We start from the raw sequence: 19,956 nt of genomic DNA, 5'->3' as shown, positions 1-19,956 counted from the left end.
TACAAAAGGCAAGAAACCCCCCACGTACTTGGGTAGGGCAAAACAAAAAAGAAAAAAACAGAGACAAAAGGATACGGATGGGACCTGCACCAGTAGGAGGGAGCTGTGACGGAGGAAAAGGTTCCACACACTAGGAAGCCCCTTTGCGGGTAAAGACAGGGGAGTGGACACGGTGTGGGGGCGGCGAACTTTGGAGGCACGGAAGAGAGCACAGCAACAGGGGTGCGGAGGGCAAAGTGGAGGGATTCCCGCACAGAGGATCAGTGCTGACCAGCACTCACCAGCCCGAGAGGCTTGTCTGCTCACCCGCCAGGACCAGTGGGGGCTGGGAGCTGAGGCTCCGGCTTTGGTCGGATCCCAGGGAAAAGACTGCAGTTGGTTGCGGGAACACAGCCTGAAGGGGGCTAGTGAGCCACGGCTAGCCGGGAGGGAGTCCGGGAAAAAGTCTGGAGCTGCCGTAGAGGCAACAGACTTTTTCTTGTCTCTTTGTTTCCTGGTGCGCAAGGAGAGGGGATTAAGAGTGCCGCTTAAAGGAGCTCTAGGGACGGGGGCGAGCTGCGGCTATCAGCGCGGACCCCAGATACGGGCATGAGATGCTGAGGCTGCTGTTGCCGCCACCAAGAAGCCTGTGTGCAAGCACAGGTCACTATCCACACCTCCCCTCCCAGGAGCCTGTGCAGCCCGCCACTGCCAGGGTCCCGTGATCCAGGGACAAAGTGCCCAGGAGAACACACGGTGCCTCAGGCTGGTTCAACATCACACAGGCCTCTGCCGCGGCAGGCTTGCCCCGAACTCCGTACCCCTCCCTCCCCCAAGCCTGAGTGAGCCAGAGCCCCAGAATAAGCTGCTGCTTTAACCCTGTCCTGTCTGAAAAAAGAACAGACGCCCTCAGGAGGCCTACACGAAGAGGCGGGTCCAAGTCCAAAGATGAACCCCAGGAGTTGTGTGAACAAAGAAGACAAAGGGAAATTTCTCCCAGCAGCCTCAGGAGCAGCGGATTAAATCTCCGCAATCAACCTGATGTACCCTGCATCTGTGGAATACCTGAATAGACGATGAATCATCCCAAATTGAGGAGGTGGACTTTGGGAGCAATGATATACATATATTATTCCCTTTTTCTCTTTTTGTGAGTGCGTATATGTATGCTTCTGTGTGTGTTTTTGTCAGTATAGCTTTGCTTTTACCATCTGTTCTAGGGTTCTGTCTGTATTTTATTTTTATTATAGGTTTTTTAACTTTTTAATGTTATTATTATTATATTTCTGCGGTACGCAGGCCTCTCACTGTTGTGGCCTCTCCCATTGTGGAGCACAAGCTCTGGACACACAGGCTCAGCAGCCACGGCTCACAGGCCTAGCCGCTCCGTGGCATGTGGGATCTTCCTGGACCAGGACACAAACCCGTGTCCCCTGCATTGGCAGGAGAACGCTCAACCACTGCGCCACCAGGGAAGCCCTTTTATTATAGTTTTTAGCACTCTTATCATTGGTGGATTTGCTTTTTGGTTTGGTTGCTCTCCTCTTCCTCTCTTTTTTTATAAAAAATTTATTAATTTTTTAAAATAATTGTTTTAATAATTATTCTTTATTTTTATTTTAATAACTTTATTTTATTTTCCTTTTTTAATTTTACCTTCTTCTTTCTTTCTTCCCCTTTTCTCCCTTTTATTCTGAGCTGTGTGGATGACAGGCTCTTGGTGCTCCAGCCAGGCATCAGGGCTGTGCCTCTGAGGTGGGAGAGCCAAGTTCAGTACACTGCTCCACAAGAGACCTCCCAGCTCCATGTAACATCAAACGGCAAAAATATCCCAGAGATCTCTATCTCAGCGCCAAGACACAGCTCCACTCAACGACCAGCAAGCCCTATGCCAAACAACTAGCAAGACACGAACACAACCCCGTCCATTAGCAGAGAGGATGCCTAAAACAATAATAAGGCCACAGACACCCCAAAACACACCAGCAGACATGGACCTGCCCATCAGAAAGACAAGATCCAGTGTCATCCACCAGAACGCAGGAACTAGTCCCCTCCACCAGGAAGCCTACACAATGCACTGAACCAACCTTAGGCACTGGGGACAGACACCAAAAACAACAGGAACTACAAACCTGTAGCCTGTGAAAAGGAGACCCCAATCACCATTAAGTTAAGCAAAATGAGAAGACAAAGAACCACACAGCAGATGAAGGAGCAATGCAAAAACTCACCAGACCTGAAAAAAGAAGAGGAAATAGGCAGTCTAACTGAAAAAGAATTCAGAATAATGATAGTAAAGATGATCCAAAATCATGGAAATAGAATGGAGAAAATATAAGAAACCTTTAACATGGACCTAGAAGAACTAAAGAACAAACAAACAGTGACGAACAAAACAATAAATGAAATTAAAACTGCTCTAGAAGGGATCAATAGCAGAATAACTGAAGCAAAAGAACGGAAAACTGACCTGGAAGATAAAATAGTGGAAAAAACTACTGCAGAGCAGAATTAAGAGAAAAGAATTAAAAAAATTGAGGACAGTCTCAGAGACCTCTGGGACAACATTAAATGCACCAACATTCGAATTACAGGGGTCCCAGAAGAGAAAAAGAAAGGGACTGAGAAAATATTTGAAGAGATTAGAGTTGAAAACTTCCCTAATATGGGAAAGGAAAGAGTTAATCAAGTCCAGAAAGCAGAGAGAGTCCCATACAGGATAATTACAAGGAGAAACACACCAAGACACATATTAATCAAACTATCAAAATTAAATAAAAAGAATATTAAAAGCAGCAAGGGAAAAACAACACATAACACATAAGGGAATCCCCATAAGGTTAACAGCTGATCTTTCAGCAGAAACTCTGCAAGACAGACGGGAGTGGCAGGATATATTTAAAGTGATGAAGGGCAAAAACCTATAACCAAGATTACTCTACCCAGCAAGGATCTCATTCAGATTTGACAGAGAAATTAGAACCTTTACAGACAAGCAAAAGCTAAGAGAATTCAGCACCACCAAACCAGCTTTACAACAAATGCTAAAGGAATTTCTCTAGGCAGGAAACACAAGAGAAGGAAAAGACCTACAATAACAAACCCAAAACAATTAAGAAAATGTTTTTTCTTAATGTTTTTCGATAATTTTAATGTTTTTCGATAATTTTTTTCGATAATGTTTTTCGATAATTTTTTTCTTAATGTTTTTCGATAATTACCTTACATGTAAATGGATTAAATGCTCCAACCAAAAGACATAGACTGGCTGAATGGATACAAAAACAAGACCCGTATATATGCCGTCTACAAGAGACCCACTTCAGACCTAGGGACACATACAGACAGAAAGTGAGGGAATGGAAAAAGATATTCCATGCAAATGGAAATCAAAAGACAGCTAGAGTAGCAATTCTCATATCAGACAAAATAGACTTTAAAAGAAAGATTATTATAAGAGACAAAGAAGGACACTACATAATGATCAAGGGATCAATCCAAGAAGAAGATATAACAATTATAAATATTTATGCATCCAACATAGGAGCACCTCGATACATAAGGCAAATGCTAGAAGCCAAAAAAGGGGAAATCGACAGTAACAAAATCATAGTAGGGGACTTTAACACCCCACTTTCACCAATGCACAGATCATCCAAAATGAAAACACATAAGGAAACACAAGCTTTAAATGATACATTAAACAAGATGGCCTTAATTGATATTTATAGGACATTCCATCCAAAAACAACAGAATACACATTCTTCTCAAGGGCTCATGGAACATTCTCCAGGATAGATCATATCTTGGGTCATAAATCAAGCATTGGTAAATTTAAGAAAATTGAAATCATATCACATATCTTTTCTGACCACAACACTATGAGACTAGATATCAATTACAGGAAAAAATCTGGAAAAATACAAACACATGGAGGCTAAACAATACACTACTTAATAACCAAGAGATCACTGAAGAAATCAAAGAGGAAATCAAGAAATACCTAGAAACAAATGACAATGAAAACACGACGACCCAAAACCTATGGGATGCAGCAAAAGCAGTTCTAAGAGGGAAGTTTATAGCAATACAATCCTACCTTAAGAAACAAGAAACATCTGAAATAAACAACCTAACCTTACACCTAAAGCAGTTACAGAAAGAAGAACAAAAATCCCCAAAGTTAGCAGAAGGAAATAAATCATAAAGATGAGATCAGAAATAAATGAAAAAGAAATGAAGGAAACAATAGCAAAGATCAGTAAAACTAAAAGGTGATTCTTTGATACGATAAACAAAATTGATAAACCATTAGCCAGACTCATCAAGAAAAAAATGGAGAAGACTGAAATCAACAGAATTTGAAATGAAAAAGGAGAAGCAACAAATGACACTGCAGAAATACAAAGGGTCATGAGAGATTACTATAAGCAACTCTATGCCAATAAAATGGACAACCTGGAAAAAATGGGCAAATTCTTAGAAATGCACCACCTTCCGAGACTGAACCAGGAAGAAACAGAAAATATGAACAGACCAATCACAAGCACTGAAATTGAAACCGTGATTAAAAATCTTCCAACAAACAAAAGTCCAGGACCAGATGGCTTCACAGGCGAATTGTATCAAACATTTAGAGAAGAGCTAACCTCTATCCTTCTCAAACTCTTCCAAAATATAGCAGAGGGAGGAACACTCCCAAACTCATTCTACGAGGCCACCATCACCCTGATACCAAAACCAAAGATGTCACAAAGAAAGAAAACTACAGGCCAATATCACTGATAAACACAGATGCAAAAATCCTCAACAAAATACTAGCAAACAGAATCCAACAGCCAGCACATTAAAAGGATCATACACCATAAACAAGTGGTAATCATACCAGGAACGCAGGGATTCTTCAATATATGCAAATCAATCAATGTGATACACCATATTAACAAACTGAAGGACAAAAACCATATGATCATCACAATAGATGCAGGGAAAGCTTTTGACAAAATTCAACACCTATTTATGATTAAAAAAAAAAACCCAGAAAGTAGGCATAGAGGGAACTTTCCTCAACATAACAAAGGCCATATATGACAAACCCACAGCCAACATCATCCTCAATGGTGAAAAACTGAAACCATTTTCACTAAGATCACGAACAAGACAAGGTTGCCCACTCGCACCACTATTATTCAACATACTTTTGGAAGTTTTAGCCACAGCAATCAGAGAAGAAAAAGAAATAAAAGGAATCCAAATGGGAAAAGAAGAAGTAAAGCTGTCATTGTTTGTAGATGACAACTGTTTGTAGATGTAGATGAAATACACAGAGAATCCTAATGATGCTACCAGAAGGCTACTAGAACTAATCAATGAATCTGGTAAAGTAGCAGGGTACAAAGATAATGTAGAGAAATCTCTTGCATTCCTATACACTAATGATGAAAAATCTGAAAGTGAAATTAAGAAAACACTCCTATTTCCCATGGCAATGAAGAGAATAAAATATCTCGGAATAAACCTACCTAAGGAGACAAAAGACCTGTATGCAGAAAATTATAGGACACTGATGAAAGAAATTAAAGATGATACAAATACATGGAGAAATATACCGTGTTTTGGATTGGAAGAATCAACATTGTGAAAATGACTCTACTACCCAAAGCAATCTACAGATTCAATGCAATCCCTAACAAACTACCACTGGCATTTTTCATAGAACTAGAACAAAAAAACTCACTATTTGTATGGAAACACAAAAGACCCCGAATAGTCAAAGCAATCTGGAGAACGAAAAACGGAGCTGGAGGAATCAGGCTCCCTGACTTCAGACTATACTACAAAGCTACAGTAACCAAGACAGTATAGTACTGGCACAAAAACAGAAATATAGATCAATGGAACAGGATAGAAAGCCCAGAGATAAACCCATGCACATATGGTCATCTTATCTTTGATAAAGGAGGCAGGAATGTACAGAAAGGACAGCTTCTTCAATAAGTGGTGCTGGGGAAACTGGACAGGTACATGTAAATGTTTGAGATTAGATCACTCCCTAACACCATACACAAAAATAAGCTCAAAATGGATTAAAGACCTAAATGTAAGGCCAGAAACTATCAAACTCTTAGAGGAAAACAGGCAGAACACTCTATGACATAAATCACAGCAAGATCCTTTTTGACCCACCTCCTAGAGAAATGGAAATAAAATGAAAATAAACAAATGGGACCTAATGAAACTTAAAAGTTTTTGCACAGTAAAGGAAACCATAAACAAGACGAAAAGACAACCCTCAGAATGGGAGAACATATTTGCAAATGAAGCAACTGACAGAGGATTAATCTCCAAAATTTACAAGCAGCTCATGGAGCTCAGTATCAAAAAAACCAAACAACCCAACCCCAAAATGGGCAGAAGACCTAAATAGACATTTCTCCAAAGAAGATATACAGATTGCCAATAGACACATGAAAGAATGCTCAGAATCATTATTCATTAGAGAAATGCAAATCAAAACTACAATGAGATATCCTCTCACACTGGTCAGAATGGCCACCATCAAAAAATCTACAAACAATAAATGCTGGAGATGGTGTGGAGAAAAGGGAACCCTCCTGCACTGTTGGTGGGAATGTAAATTGATACAGCCACTATGGAGAACAGTATGGAGGTTCCTTAAAAAACTACAAATAGAACTACCATATGACCCAGCAATCCCACTACTGGGCATATACCCTGAGAAAACCATAATTCAAAAAAGTCATGCACCAAACTGTTCACTGCAGCTCTATTTACAGTAGCCAGGACATGGAAGCACTCTAAGTGTCCATCGACAGATGAATGGATAAAGAAGAAGTGGCACATATATACAATGGAATATTACTCAGCCATAAAAAGAAACGAAATTGAGCTATTTGTAATGAGGTGGATAGACCTAGAGTCTGTCAAAAAGAGTGAAGTAAGTCAGAAAGAGAAAGACAAATACCGTATGCTAACACATATATATGGAATTTAAGAAAAAAAATGTCATGAAGAACCTAGGGGTAAGACAGGAATAAAGACACAGACCTACTGGAGAATGGACTTGAGGATATGGGGAGGGGGAAGGGTGAGCTGTGACAAAGCGAGAGAGAGGCATGGACACATATACACTACCAAACGTAAGGTAGATAGCTAGTAGGAAGCAGCCGCATAGCACAGGGATATCAGCTCGGTGCTTTGTGACCACCTGGGGGGGTGGGATAGGGAGGGTGGGAGGGAGGGCGACACAAAAGGGAAGAGATATGGGAACATAGGTATATGTATAACTGATTCACTTTGTTATAAAGAATAAACTAACACACCATCGTAAAGCAATTATACGCCAATAAAGATGTTAAAAAAAACAATTTAGTAGATGCTGCTTCTGTAAACTAAATTAAAATATTTTAAAATGATATGATTCTCACTTACCTCCTCCCCATCCTACCCCTCCCTTATGAATTCAGAAACTGTTCCTAAGTCTCCTTATTGTTCATGGCAATATAGTTATTTGCATTGGTTCTATAAAAATCTTCCACTTTTTAAACCAGGATATAAATGGACTCATTGTGCAACCAGGATATATATGCACTCATTGTGCAACAAAGGCCTTGCATGAACTATCCATATTTAAGAAAGACAGCCACTTAATAAGGTATGATAAGATACTTTTAAGGAATAAGGTTGATCTTACCTCAGCTGTATGGAGTAAATGCCTACAAAGTCCTCTCAGGGAACTGTCCTGGTACCTGACTTATAGGGAGGGTTCCCAGTCTAAATGTGATAAAAAGTTCACTTTCCATAAGGCCAGGAACCTTAGTAAATTTGAAGGACCTTGAAAAAAGATGATTTTCCTCAAATTTACAAGTACTACAGGTAAATCTGGTGGAGAGAGTTTCTTGGCCTTTGTGTCCTAGCAAATGATAACATACCCATGCACATTCACACACACCTATGGGCAATTCAGTTTTTTTTTTTTGGGGGGGGGTTTGCAGGCCTCTCACTGCTGTGGCCCCTCCCGTTGCGGAGCACAGGCTCCGGACACGCAGGCTCAGCGGGCATGGCTCACGGGCCCAGCCGCTCCGCAGCATGTGGGATCTTCCCAGACCGGGGCACGAACCCGTGTCCCCTGCATCGGCAGGCGGACTCTCAACCACTGCGCCACCAGGGAAGCCCGGCAATTCAGTTTTGAATATACTTGTAAATCCATCTCCTAATTGCCTGTGTGTGTGTGTGTTTTACTCATCTTTTGAAACAGCTATAACATCATACTGGTTCCTTTATTAATTAACAAGTTAAATATTTAACGTGTTCAAAAAATGAGAAAGGAAATTAAAACGCTAAAAAGAGAGAAGATGGTAGATTTGGAAACAAGCAAAGGAGATCCAAAACATACCTAGAGTTCCTGAAGAAGAAAATGGAAAAAAATAAAACCAAATGTTTAAAAACCGTTCTAGAAAAATTTCTAGAAAAAGAGGAACACTTGAATTTACAAATTGAAAAAGCACACTGTATTCCAGAAAAACTAAGACTCGCCAACACTCAGAAATTTCTTTTTATAGTCTTTTCTGTTACCACATTTATTTTTTAATTAATAGATTTACTTTATTTTTTTTACACTGAAATAAAATCCGTTTTTAATAACATTTACAACCCATCATCCTTGGAGCTGTACCTAATGGTACATACAGACATACATATATACGTGTATGTATGTCACATTTTCTTTATCCATTCATCCTTCAATGGATACTTAGACTATTTCCATGTCTTGGCTATTGTGAATAATGCTGCAGTGAACATGGTGCTGCAGATATCTCCTTGCAATAGTGACTTCATTTCCTTCGGATATATACGCAGTAGTGGGATTTCTGGATCATATGGTGGTTCTATTTTTAATTTTTTGAGAAACCTCCACATTGTTTTCCATAGTAGCTGTAAGAATTTACAGTCCCATCAACAGTACACAAGGATTGCCTTTTCTCCACATCCTGCCTTGCCTTTTTAAATTAAAAAAAAAATTAATTTATTTTTGGCTGCACTGGGTCATCGTTGCTGCATGTGGGCTTTTCTCTACTTGCGGAGAGCGGGGGCTACTCTTTGCTGTGGTGCACGGTGTTCTCGTTGTGGTGGCTTCTCCTGCTGCGGAAGACAGGCTCTAGGCACGCGGGCTTCAGTAGTTGTGGAATGCAGGCTTAGTTGCTCTGTGGCATGAAGGATCTTCCCGGACTAGGGCTCAAACCCATGTCCCCTGCATTGGCAGGCGGATTCTCAATCACTACGTCACCAGGGAAGCCCTCTCCCTTGCCTTTTTGATGACAGTCATTCTGGTTTTTTTTTGTTTAACATCTTTATTGGAGTATAATTGCTTTACAATGGTGTGTTAGTTTCTGCTTTATAAAAAAGTGAATCATTTACACATATACATATGTTCCCACACCTCTGCCCTCTTGCAGCTCCCTCCCGCGCACCCTCCCTAACCCACCCCTCTAGGTGGTCACAAACCACTGAGCTGATCTCCCTGTGCTATACGGCTGATTCCCACTAGCTATCGATTTTACGTTTGGTAGTGTATATATGTCTGTGCCACTCTCTCACTTTGTCCCAGCTTACCCTTCCCCCTCCCCGTATCCTCAAGTCCATTCTCTAGTACATCTGCATCTTTATTCCTGTCTTGCCCCTAGGTTCTTCATGATCATTTTTTTTTAGATTCCATACATATGTGTTAGCATACAGTATTTGTTTTTCTCCTTCTGACTTACTTCACTCTGTATGACAGTGTCTAGGCCCCATCCACCTCACTACAAATAACTCAGTTTCATTCCTTTTTATGGCTGAGTAATATTCCATTGTATATATGTGACACATCTCCTTTATCCATTCATCTGTCGAAGGACAATTAGGTTGCTTCCATGTCCTGGCTTTTGTAAACAGGGCTGCAATGAACGTTTTGGTACATGATTCTTTTTGAATTATGGTTTTCTCAGTGTATATGCCCAGTAGCGGGATTGCTGGGTCATATGGTAGTTCTATTTGTAGTTTTTTAACCAATGTCCATACTGTTTTCCATAGTGGATGTATCAATTTACATTCCCACCAACAGTGCAAGAGGGTTCCCTTTGCTCCACACCCTCTCCAGCATTTAATGTTTGTAGATGTTTTGATGATGGCCATTCTGACCAGTGTGACATGATATCTCATTGTAGTTTTGATTTGCATTTCTCTAATGATTAATGATGTTGAGCATTCTTTCGTGTGTCTGTTGGCAATCTATACATCTTTTTTGGAGAAATGTCTATTTAGGTCTTCTGCCCAGTTTTGGATTGGGTTGTTTTTTTTTAAATATTGAGCTGCAGCTCAGCTGCTTGTAAATTTCTCAAAAATTTACAAAAAAATTTACAAAAATTTCTCAAAAAAAATCCTTTGTCAGTTGCTTCATTTGCAAATATATTCTCCCATTCTGAGGGTTGTCTTTTCGTCTTGTTTATGGTTTCCTTTGCTGTGCAAAAGATTTTAAGTTTCATTAGGTCCCATTTGTTTATTTTTGGATTTATTTCCATTTCTCTAGGAGGTGGGTCAAAGTATCTTGCTGTGATTTATGTCACAGTGTTCTGCCTATGTTTTCCTCTAAGAGTTTGATGGTGCCTGGTTTACATTTAGGTCTTTAATCCATTTTGAGTTTATTTTTGTGTATGATGTTAGCGAATGTTCTAATTTCATTCTTTTACATGTAGCTGCCCAGTTTACCCAGCACCATTTATTGAAGAGGCTGTCTTTTCCCCACTGTATATTCTTGACTCCTTTATCAAAGATAAGGTGACCATACATGCGTGGGTTTATCTCTGGGCTTTCTATCCTGTTCCATTGATCTATGTTTCTGTTTCTGTGCCAGTACCATACTGGCTTGATTACTGTAGCTTTGTAGTATAGTCTGAAGTCAGGGAGCCTGATACCTCCAGCTCCATTATTCTTTCTCAAGACTGCTTTGGCTATTCGGGGTCTTTTGTGTTTCCATACAAATTGTGAAATTTTTTGTTCTAGTTCTGTGAAAAATGCCAGTTGTAGTTTGACAGGGATTGCATTGAATCTGTAGATTCCTTTGGGTAGTAGAGTCATTTTCACAATGTTGATTCTTCCTACCCAAGAACATGGTATATCTCTCCATCTATTTGTATCATCTTTAATTTCTTTCATCAGTGTCTTATAATTTTCTGCATACAGATCTTTTGCCTCTTTAGGTAGATTTTCCTAGGTATTTTATTCTTTTTGTTGCAATGGTAAATGGGAGTGTTTTCTTAATTTCACTTTCAGATTTTTCATCTTCACTGTATAGGAATGCAAGAGATTTCCGTGCATTAATTTTGTATCCTGCTACTTTGCCAAATTCATTGATTAGCTCTAATAGTTTTCTGGTAGCATCTTTAGGATTCTCTATGTATAGTATCATGTCATCTACAAACAATGACAGCTTCACTTTTTCTTTTCCAACTTGGACTCCTTTTATTTCTTTTTCTTCTCTGATTGCTGTGGCTAAAACTTTCAAAACTATGTTGAATAACCGTGGTGAGAGTGGGCAACCTTGTCTTTTTCCTGATCTTAGTGGAAATGGTTTCAGTTTTTCACCATTGAGGATGATGTTGGCTGTGGGTCTGTCATATATGGCCTTTATTATGTTGAAGAAAGTTCCCTCTATGCCTATATTCTGGAGGGATTTTATCATAAATAGGTGGTGAATTTTGTCAAAAGCTTTCTCTGCATCTATTGAGATGATCATATGGTTTTTGACCTTCAATTTGTTAATATGGTGTATCACGTTGATTGATTTGCATATACTGAAGAAGCCTTGCATTCCTGGGATAAACCCCACTTGATCATAGTGTATGATCCTTTTAATGTGTTGCTGGATTCTGCTTGCGAGTATTTTGTTGAGGATTTTTGAATCTATGTTCATCAGTGATATTGGCCTGTAGTTTTCTTTCTTTGTGACATCTTTGCCTGGTTTTGGTATCAGACTGATGGTGGCCTCATAGAAGGAGTTTCGGAGTGTTCCTCCCTCTGCTATATTTTGGAAGAGTTTGAGAAGGATAGGTGCTAGCTCTTCTCTAAATGTTTGATAGAATTCGCCTGTGAAGCCATCTGGTCCTGGGCTTTTGTTTGCTGGAAGATTTTTTTAAAATTAATTATTTATTTTTGGCTGTGTTGGGTCTTCGTTTCTGTGCAAGGGCTTTCTCTAGTTGCGGCGAGCGGGGGCCGCTCTACATCGAGGTGTGTGAGCCTCTCACTATTGCGGCCTCTCTTGTTGTGGAGCACAGGCTTCGGACACGCAGGCTCAGCGGCCATGGCTCACGGGCCCAGCTGCTCCACGGCATGTGGGATCTTTCCGGACTGGGGCACAAACCCGTGTCCCCTGCATCGGCAGGCGGACTCTCAACCACTGCGCCACCAGGGAAGCCCTGATATACTTTTTAAATAAAAGGCACTGACGGTATGAAGTTCATGCTGGGCACTGCTTTAGTAATTCAGATTCTGTTATGAGGTATTCTTGTTATCATGATTTTCTTGATTTTCCATTATTACTGTTGTTTAAAATGTCCAACTGGTCAAGGGTTTTGTTTCCTGATTCCATTATTAATTTCTAGTTTTACTGCATTGTGATCAGATAATGTTGTCTGTTTTATTTCTATGTCTTAGAATTTTATTCACGTTTTTCTTTTTTTATTCAGGTTTTTCTTGTGATCAATTTTGTAAATGTTCAAAGGGCACATGAAAAGAAAATGAGTATTCTATTCTCAGGCTATAAAGTATGTTTTCAGGTTATACAGTACATTTCTATTAAATCTTCCATACTAAGAATGTTATTTAGGTATTCTCTGTCCTTTCTTTTTATTGTTTGTATTCTTTTAAATTCCTGCCATAGATTGAGAGAGGTGAACTAAATTTCATGTGTTTATGTTCTTCCTTATAATTCCTATAGTTTGATATCAAAATCCATCAAAGATATCATGCATGAACACACACAAAATGACAGACCAATAATTTCTAAATATTAGGAAGCCAAATTCATCAGCCTTTTAAAAAATAATAATACACCATGACCAAATAGGGGTTATTCCAGAAATGCAACAATGACTCAATTTTAGGAAATATATTATTATAATTCAATATATTAATACTTCAAAAGAGAAAAACCATATGATTATCTCTATAGAAGCTTAAAAGACATGTAATTCAATTCAATATCTATTGAGTTTTTTAAAAATTCTAACTAAAACAGAAACAGATGGACATAATAAAGTCTATCTAATAATACCATCCTTAATCAGGGAACAGTAGCAAACTACTATGTAAGTTCAAAAGGTTTACTATTATTTTGATTATTTCATAACAAAATGTTAGCAGTATCCGATATTGTAATTTTGGTTTGGAAAACTCTGTACCCTACATTTAGTCAAAGTTAAAACTTGATTAAATTAGACATCAAATCTAGTGACCTAAGAGCAATAAAGTCATGTTGAACAATTATGGTCCTATTTTTATACTCAATACTATACTTCAATAAAAATCAAGGTAAAAAATGTTCTTACTCTAAGTAGTATGCCAAAGAGTCAAAATACAGACATACCACGGGGAAAAGCTAGCTCTTAAAGAATCATTTGACTGGTTATCAAGTATTGCATTGGGACAAATTTCTGGTGATAAAGACTAGGTTAGTAAGATTTGAAACCCCTTTTATAACTGTGTTACCAAACTCCCAGTCCCACTGTACCTGTTTCTTTCAGGAGATTCCAGATGTCTCTGCATTTATGGATCTGATCAAGTGCACGATTCAGTAACATGGTCTATTTGGTAAGAAAGCCATGAGAAAATTAGTCTCAACCAAACCAAACTTTAAGCAAATAAAAATATCATTTTCACTAAAAACAGTTAAAAATAAAACTATAGAAAAATGAAAGTATAAAGTGAATATTTGGAATTTATATATAAATATTAGCCTCTCTCTATATTTTTTTACTTTTCCTTAATGTTCCAGGAAAATGAGGATTATATAGAAAATCTTGAACATTATCAATTTCTTTAATAATCTAGGATAGACGAGAAGCACTTCCAGAATGGTGGTATAAGGAGAGCCATGGATCCTCTCCCCAGCAAAACTACCATAACTGGTGAGAATTTTAAAACACAATCATATAAAGTCTCTGGAAATTGCCCTGAGGGCATATAGCAAATGGGGAAACATCTATTCCAGGAAATCTAAGAAGTCTCAGTAAGAAGAGTGAATACCTGTAGCAGTTGAGCCATGATCTGCTCACTCTCCCCCAAGCTCAGTGTGATGTAAGTGCACTTTAGGTGGGTGTGGCCAAGAAGATGGGGCTCACTCTATCCTTAGTTTCCAGGCTAGGGATGACCAGAATGGGCATGCTGCCAGTACTTCTCATCTCCCTCCCCAAGATCTGTATTGCATGAGTTCTATTATAAATAGGCACAACTGAGAAGACTTGAGCTCTCTTTTTCTACCCAGTCCCCATACCAGACATTGCAAATTGAGAATACTGGGTCTCAATCGCCCTCACCTCAGCTTGCTTATAAGATAGAGTTTCCATGCTGGAAGAGGCAAGCCAAGAATGCTAGGGACTACGACTTTTGCCTAGCCCTGACTCATAGAGCTGTATTGTCACTCTGATATAAATGGGTCACTGTCCCTGCCTCTAGTTTCAAAGCAGTGGTATAGAGTTTCTGCTCAGGAGGAGAGGAAGGCCATTAGAAGAGTGAGCTCTGTAATCACCCTAAGGAGACTGACTTTTATTGACATAGAATCTGAGGAAGTTCGAGTCTAAGGGCACTATAAAAAAGTGGAGATTTTGGTGTGGGCAATTAACAGGAGGTTGGTAACTAATGATATCGACAAGCCAAACAGTAGACCAGTTAGAAGTTTACAGAGAGAACCAGGGGAAGAGAAAGCTAAGAAGATTCCCTATCCCTTCAAAGGGGCATTACTTTAATTGGATAGACGTACACACACACACACACACACACACACACACACACACACACACACACACACACACACACACACACACACACACACACACACACACACACACACACACACACAGCAGTCACCTAGTAGTTAGTCAAGATTTACATCTGTGTGTGATACCAATAAAAGAAGCCCATTCAGAAGCTTAACAGGGAGATCACAGAAAGAGATAGTCAAAAATAACCCTGCTAAAACTTCTTTCATCCCTTTTCAGGGGAGGGGTCAGGGTGACTGCAAAGGCAAAGACTGTAATCTCTGACAAGTAATATCAGAAGCTGTATACTACTATACAGCTGTGGGAAATAGACTGCACTGAACTAGCCCAGCCAAATCACTAAACAAATAAACAAGCAAATATTAACAGCAAGTCCCAGATGGGGGGGAATCAGTATCCAAAGATGTTCCAATATATTATGCAAAATGTCCAGTTTTCAACCAAAAATTATAAGATATGCAAAGAAACAAGAAGTATGACCCATACACAGGAATACACAGGAATAAAGTAGGCAACAGGAACTGACTTTGGAAAGGTCCAATGTTGGAATTTAGCAGACATAGATTTCAAAGTAGCTATTCTAAATATGTTCAAACAACTAAAGGAAACCACACTTAAAGAAGGAAGGTATGATGACAATGTCAGGAAATGCAGAATCTTGATTAAAAAGGCAGTGGGATAACATATTCAATGTAATGAAATAAAATATCAGTCATCCAAGAATCTAATATCCAGCAAAACTATCTTTCAGAGCTGAAAGCAAAATAAATTCTCAGATTAAAAAAAGCTGAGAGAATCTTTTTGCTAGCAGAACCATTTTATAAAAATGCTAAGAGAGATTCTTCAGGCTGAAAGCAAGTGACACCAGACAGTAATCTGAATCCAAAGGAAAAAACAAAGTGTACTGATAAAAGTAATTATGTAACTGTAAAAGAAAGTATAAATATATATTTCTTCTTTCTTCTCGTTTTAAAAAAACAACTGTATAAAACTATATATAGGTTTTTAAATACCATTTCACCAACCCAAGAAGAAAATACATTCTTTCTCAAGCACACATGGCACTTTATCCAGGACAGACCATTTGTTAGGCCACAACACAGACTTCAAATAAATTTAAAATAACTTGAAGTCGGGCTTCCCTGGTGGCGCAGTGGTTGAGAGTCCGCCTGCCGATGCAGGGGACATGGGTTCGTGACCCGGTCCAGGAAGATCCCACATGCCGCGGAGTGGCTAGGCCCATGAGTCATGGCCGCTGAGCCCGCGCATCCGGAGCCTGTGCTCCACAACGGGAGAGGCCACAACAGTGAGAGACCCGCGTACCACAAAAAAAAAAAAAATAATAAAATAACTTGAAGTCACACAAAGTATGTACTCTGTCCACAGTGGAACAAGATTAGAAATCAGTAAGATAATAATAAATAATAAATTTTGGAAACAAACATGTGGATATTAAACAATAGATTCCTAAATAAACAATGGGTCAAAGAAGAAATCATAATGAAAATTAGAAAATATTTTGCGATGAATGAAAAGAGAAAAACAAACAAACCAATACTTATGGGATGCTGCTCAAGCTATGATGCTATGGTCTGAATGTATGCCCCCAAATTCATATGTTAAAATCATACCCCAGAGGTGAAGGTATTAGCAGGTGGGGCCTTTGAGAGATGCTAAAGTCATAAGGATGCAGCCCTCATACATGAGATTTGTGCTTTTTATAAGAAGGTTCCAAAGAGATCCTTGGCGCTTTCCATCATGGGAGGACACAGCGAAAAGGTGTCAGCTATAAAGGAGGAAGAGAGACCTCATCAAAGAACACAACCCTGCTGGCACCTTGATCTTGGGACTTCCAGCATCCAGAACTGTGAGAAATGAATTTCTGTTGTTTATAAGCTACCCAGTCTATTGTGTTTTGTTATAGCAGCTTGAATGGACTGAGACAGAAAATTGGTACTGATTGGTGGGGTGCTGCTGTAACAAATACCTAAAAATATGGAAGCAGCTTTGGAACTGGGTAATGGGCAGAGACTGGAAGAGTTTGGAGGTGCATGCTAGAAAGTCTACTTTGCCATGAATGGACTGTTAAGGGAAATTCTCTTGAGGACCAAGAAAGAGAAGAGGAGAGCTGTAGAGAAAGCCTCAGTCTTCTTAGAGAATATCTAAGTGGTTGTGAACCGAATGTTGGTAGAAATATGGATAGTAAATGTCATTCTGATGAGGTCTCAGATGGAAATTAGGAACACTGGAAACTAGAGGAAAGGAGGAAAGGCCATCCTTGCTATAAAGTGGCAAAGAGCTTGGCTGAATTGTGTTTGTGTTCCCAGTGTTTTATAGAAGGTAGTACTTGTGAGCGATGAAATTGATATTTGGCTGAAGAAATTTCTAAGCAAAGTGTTGAAGAGTGGCTTGGTTTCTCTTGAATGCTTATAGTAAAATGTGAGAAGAGAGAAATGATTTAAAGGTGGAATTGTTAATCAAAAATTAATCAGAGGGGCTTCCCTGGTGGCGCAGTGGTTGAGAGTCCGCCTGCCGATGCAGGGGACACGGGTTCGTGCCCCGGTCCGTGAAGATCCCACATGCCGAGGAGCGGCTGGGCCCGTGAGCCACGGCCGCTGAGCCTGCATGTCCGGAGCCTGTGCTCCGCAACAGGAGAGGCCACAACAGTGAGAGGCCTGCGTACCGCAAAAAAAAAAAAAAAAATTAAGCAGAATTTTAAAATGTGGAAAATTCTCAGCCCATTAATATTGAAAGAAATAAGAAAGCATCAAAGGGAGAGAACACCAAGGGTGTGGCTGAATTGATAAGAGATTGCTGTGGATGAACCATCTCAACAGAAGCTAGGAGCTATTCATCAAGACAATGGGCAGATTGGTCAGCCATCTAAACAGAAGCCAGGACCTATTGTCCAAGGCAAAGGAAGAATAACCTCAACAGCAGATCAGAGATCTTTGGGGCTGGCCCTCCCATCAGGGGCCCAGAGTGCAAGGGCCTGCGGGGCGGAAGGATTTCAAAGGAGGGGCCCACTGCAGCCCAGAGCCATCTCATCTCCTGGGCTGTGCTCCTCAAGTTCCCACACCATGCTCCTCAGACACCCCAAGTGCAGTACAGGCTGCTGTGGTTGTCCCTCCAGAAGGCACAGGTTGCAAACCTCTGGAAGGCATCAGCTTGGTGTTTTCTCCCCGGTATTCAGAGTCCAAGAGCTGGGGGGCACTGCTGCCCTCTCCTAAATTTCAAAAGATGCCCCAGAGACCGTCAGGGCCCAGGCAAAGAACCTCTGTAGGGGAGAACCACTGCAGAAAGCCCTCACTAGGGCAATGCCCCACAGAGCCTCCTACCCCAGACCAGTAGAGCCACCTTGTGGAATTCCAGCCTGAACCCTAACTTGTGAGAGCTGCAGCATGTACTGCACCTGGCAGAGCCATGCAGGTGGGGTCTAGAGGCTTGGGGGCCCAACTGTAGCCCCAGTGGGTTCAAAATGTGGGGCACCAAGACAAGGAGGATTGTTTTTAAGCCTTGGGGTTTAATGTTGTTTTCCCCATTAGGTTTTGGGCTTACCTTTGTAAGCAGCTCTTTGTAGGAAACTGCCCTCAGCAGGAAACCCCTTTTCTTGTCAATTCAGCAAAGCTATATTGTAACTAACTTTTAAATCAGGCATCCCCATGCTCTACTCATCTTTGGCCCAAGCACACCTTTCAAATCTTTTGATCACACAATACCTTGCCTAACCTGTTGGTTCTTTCCTTAGATCAAAGAAGTAGAAATGAAGGATAAGTAGTTAACAGAAGACCAGATCTCTTCCCTAGCTTCCCCTTCAGTAACAAATTGTCCTGTTCTAGGATAAAGATGTGGTTCCTTGATGACTTACAATTACTATATATATTTTAAAGCATCCCTCACTTTCCCCAGCTCATACTCAGGAGACTAGATGCAATGTTGATAGGATTATGCAGTCTATATTGCTTCATAATATACTTATTTGGAAATACTTCAGTTGATGAGGATTTAGAGAACAAGGAACAGATGTAAATAATAGAATCCAACAAATCTTCATTAGAGAAAGAGCACCATGGTCTAACTCATAGGGGCCAGACTAACATGGGGCAAGGCAGAACTACATCTTCAATTATCTAAACAGATATCCATTCAAAAGCAAAGAAGATTATAGAAAGGTTACTAGGTTAGAGAGTTCTTAGGAAACATAAGTGTGTGCAAGAGAAAGAACACAGGAAAAAAAGAACAGTGTTAGAAACAAACAAAATAATTAAGGATCATACTTAAGAGTTTGTGAAATTTCCCTCACGTCAATTTGATCTCTATTCACTGAGATACAAATTTAACAGACTCAGGACTACCAACTTAAGAGGGAAAGCTTTTAAAAAGTTAAAACTGCTATGTGAAAACAAGATGTTACTGTTTTCTTAGTAAAGCAAAAGACCTTATTGTGAGAATACCATTGAAACAGAGCACGACCCTGTGGGGCCCTCCTGGGGAATAAAAACCTTTCTGTTCCCCCATTTCTTGTTTGTAGAATAAAGGTTTTCAGCCTCCTAGACCTTCCCCGAGTTCCAAAGGGCAGATTCAAACAGTTACTAATTAGAAGTGTGAGGGAATGCAGAAAGAATACAATACTGCAGGATGGTGGTCCTGGTTCCTCCTTGGGGGATGTGGATAACAGTTTGATATATATCTCTGAGTTCTTCTACAGGAACTAAGGCCCCCACCCAGGTGGAGGATGATAACTTTAGGCTGAGCACAAACATGTGGACCCCAGACTGGTTGGAACCAGAAGGCTGATGATTGAGATTCCTGGAACACCATCCTGTTACCTCACCACCAACCAATCAGAGGAGGGTTACACACTCTGCATCACCTTCCCCCCAAATTTTGCATATAAAAACTTCTTCCCTGAAATCCATT

At 40.0% G+C, this 19,956-nt stretch overlaps 1 protein-coding gene across 1 annotated transcript in view; it reads right to left on the bottom strand.

Annotated features, from left to right (window-relative positions):
* Window positions 1-19,956, bottom strand: part of TEX11 (testis expressed 11) — a 353,939-nt gene that overhangs the window by 49,450 nt on the left and 284,533 nt on the right. The window contains exon 27 of the mRNA XM_060137334.1: window positions 13,770-13,842. Within this exon, the coding sequence (XP_059993317.1) occupies window positions 13,770-13,842 (73 nt within the window). The remainder of the gene's footprint in view (window positions 1-13,769; window positions 13,843-19,956) is intronic.

Source organism: Lagenorhynchus albirostris, chromosome X, assembly GCF_949774975.1.
Source record: "Lagenorhynchus albirostris chromosome X, mLagAlb1.1, whole genome shotgun sequence".
Taxonomy (NCBI): Eukaryota; Metazoa; Chordata; class Mammalia; order Artiodactyla; family Delphinidae; genus Lagenorhynchus; species Lagenorhynchus albirostris.
This window is presented reverse-complemented; position numbering and strand designations above follow the sequence as displayed.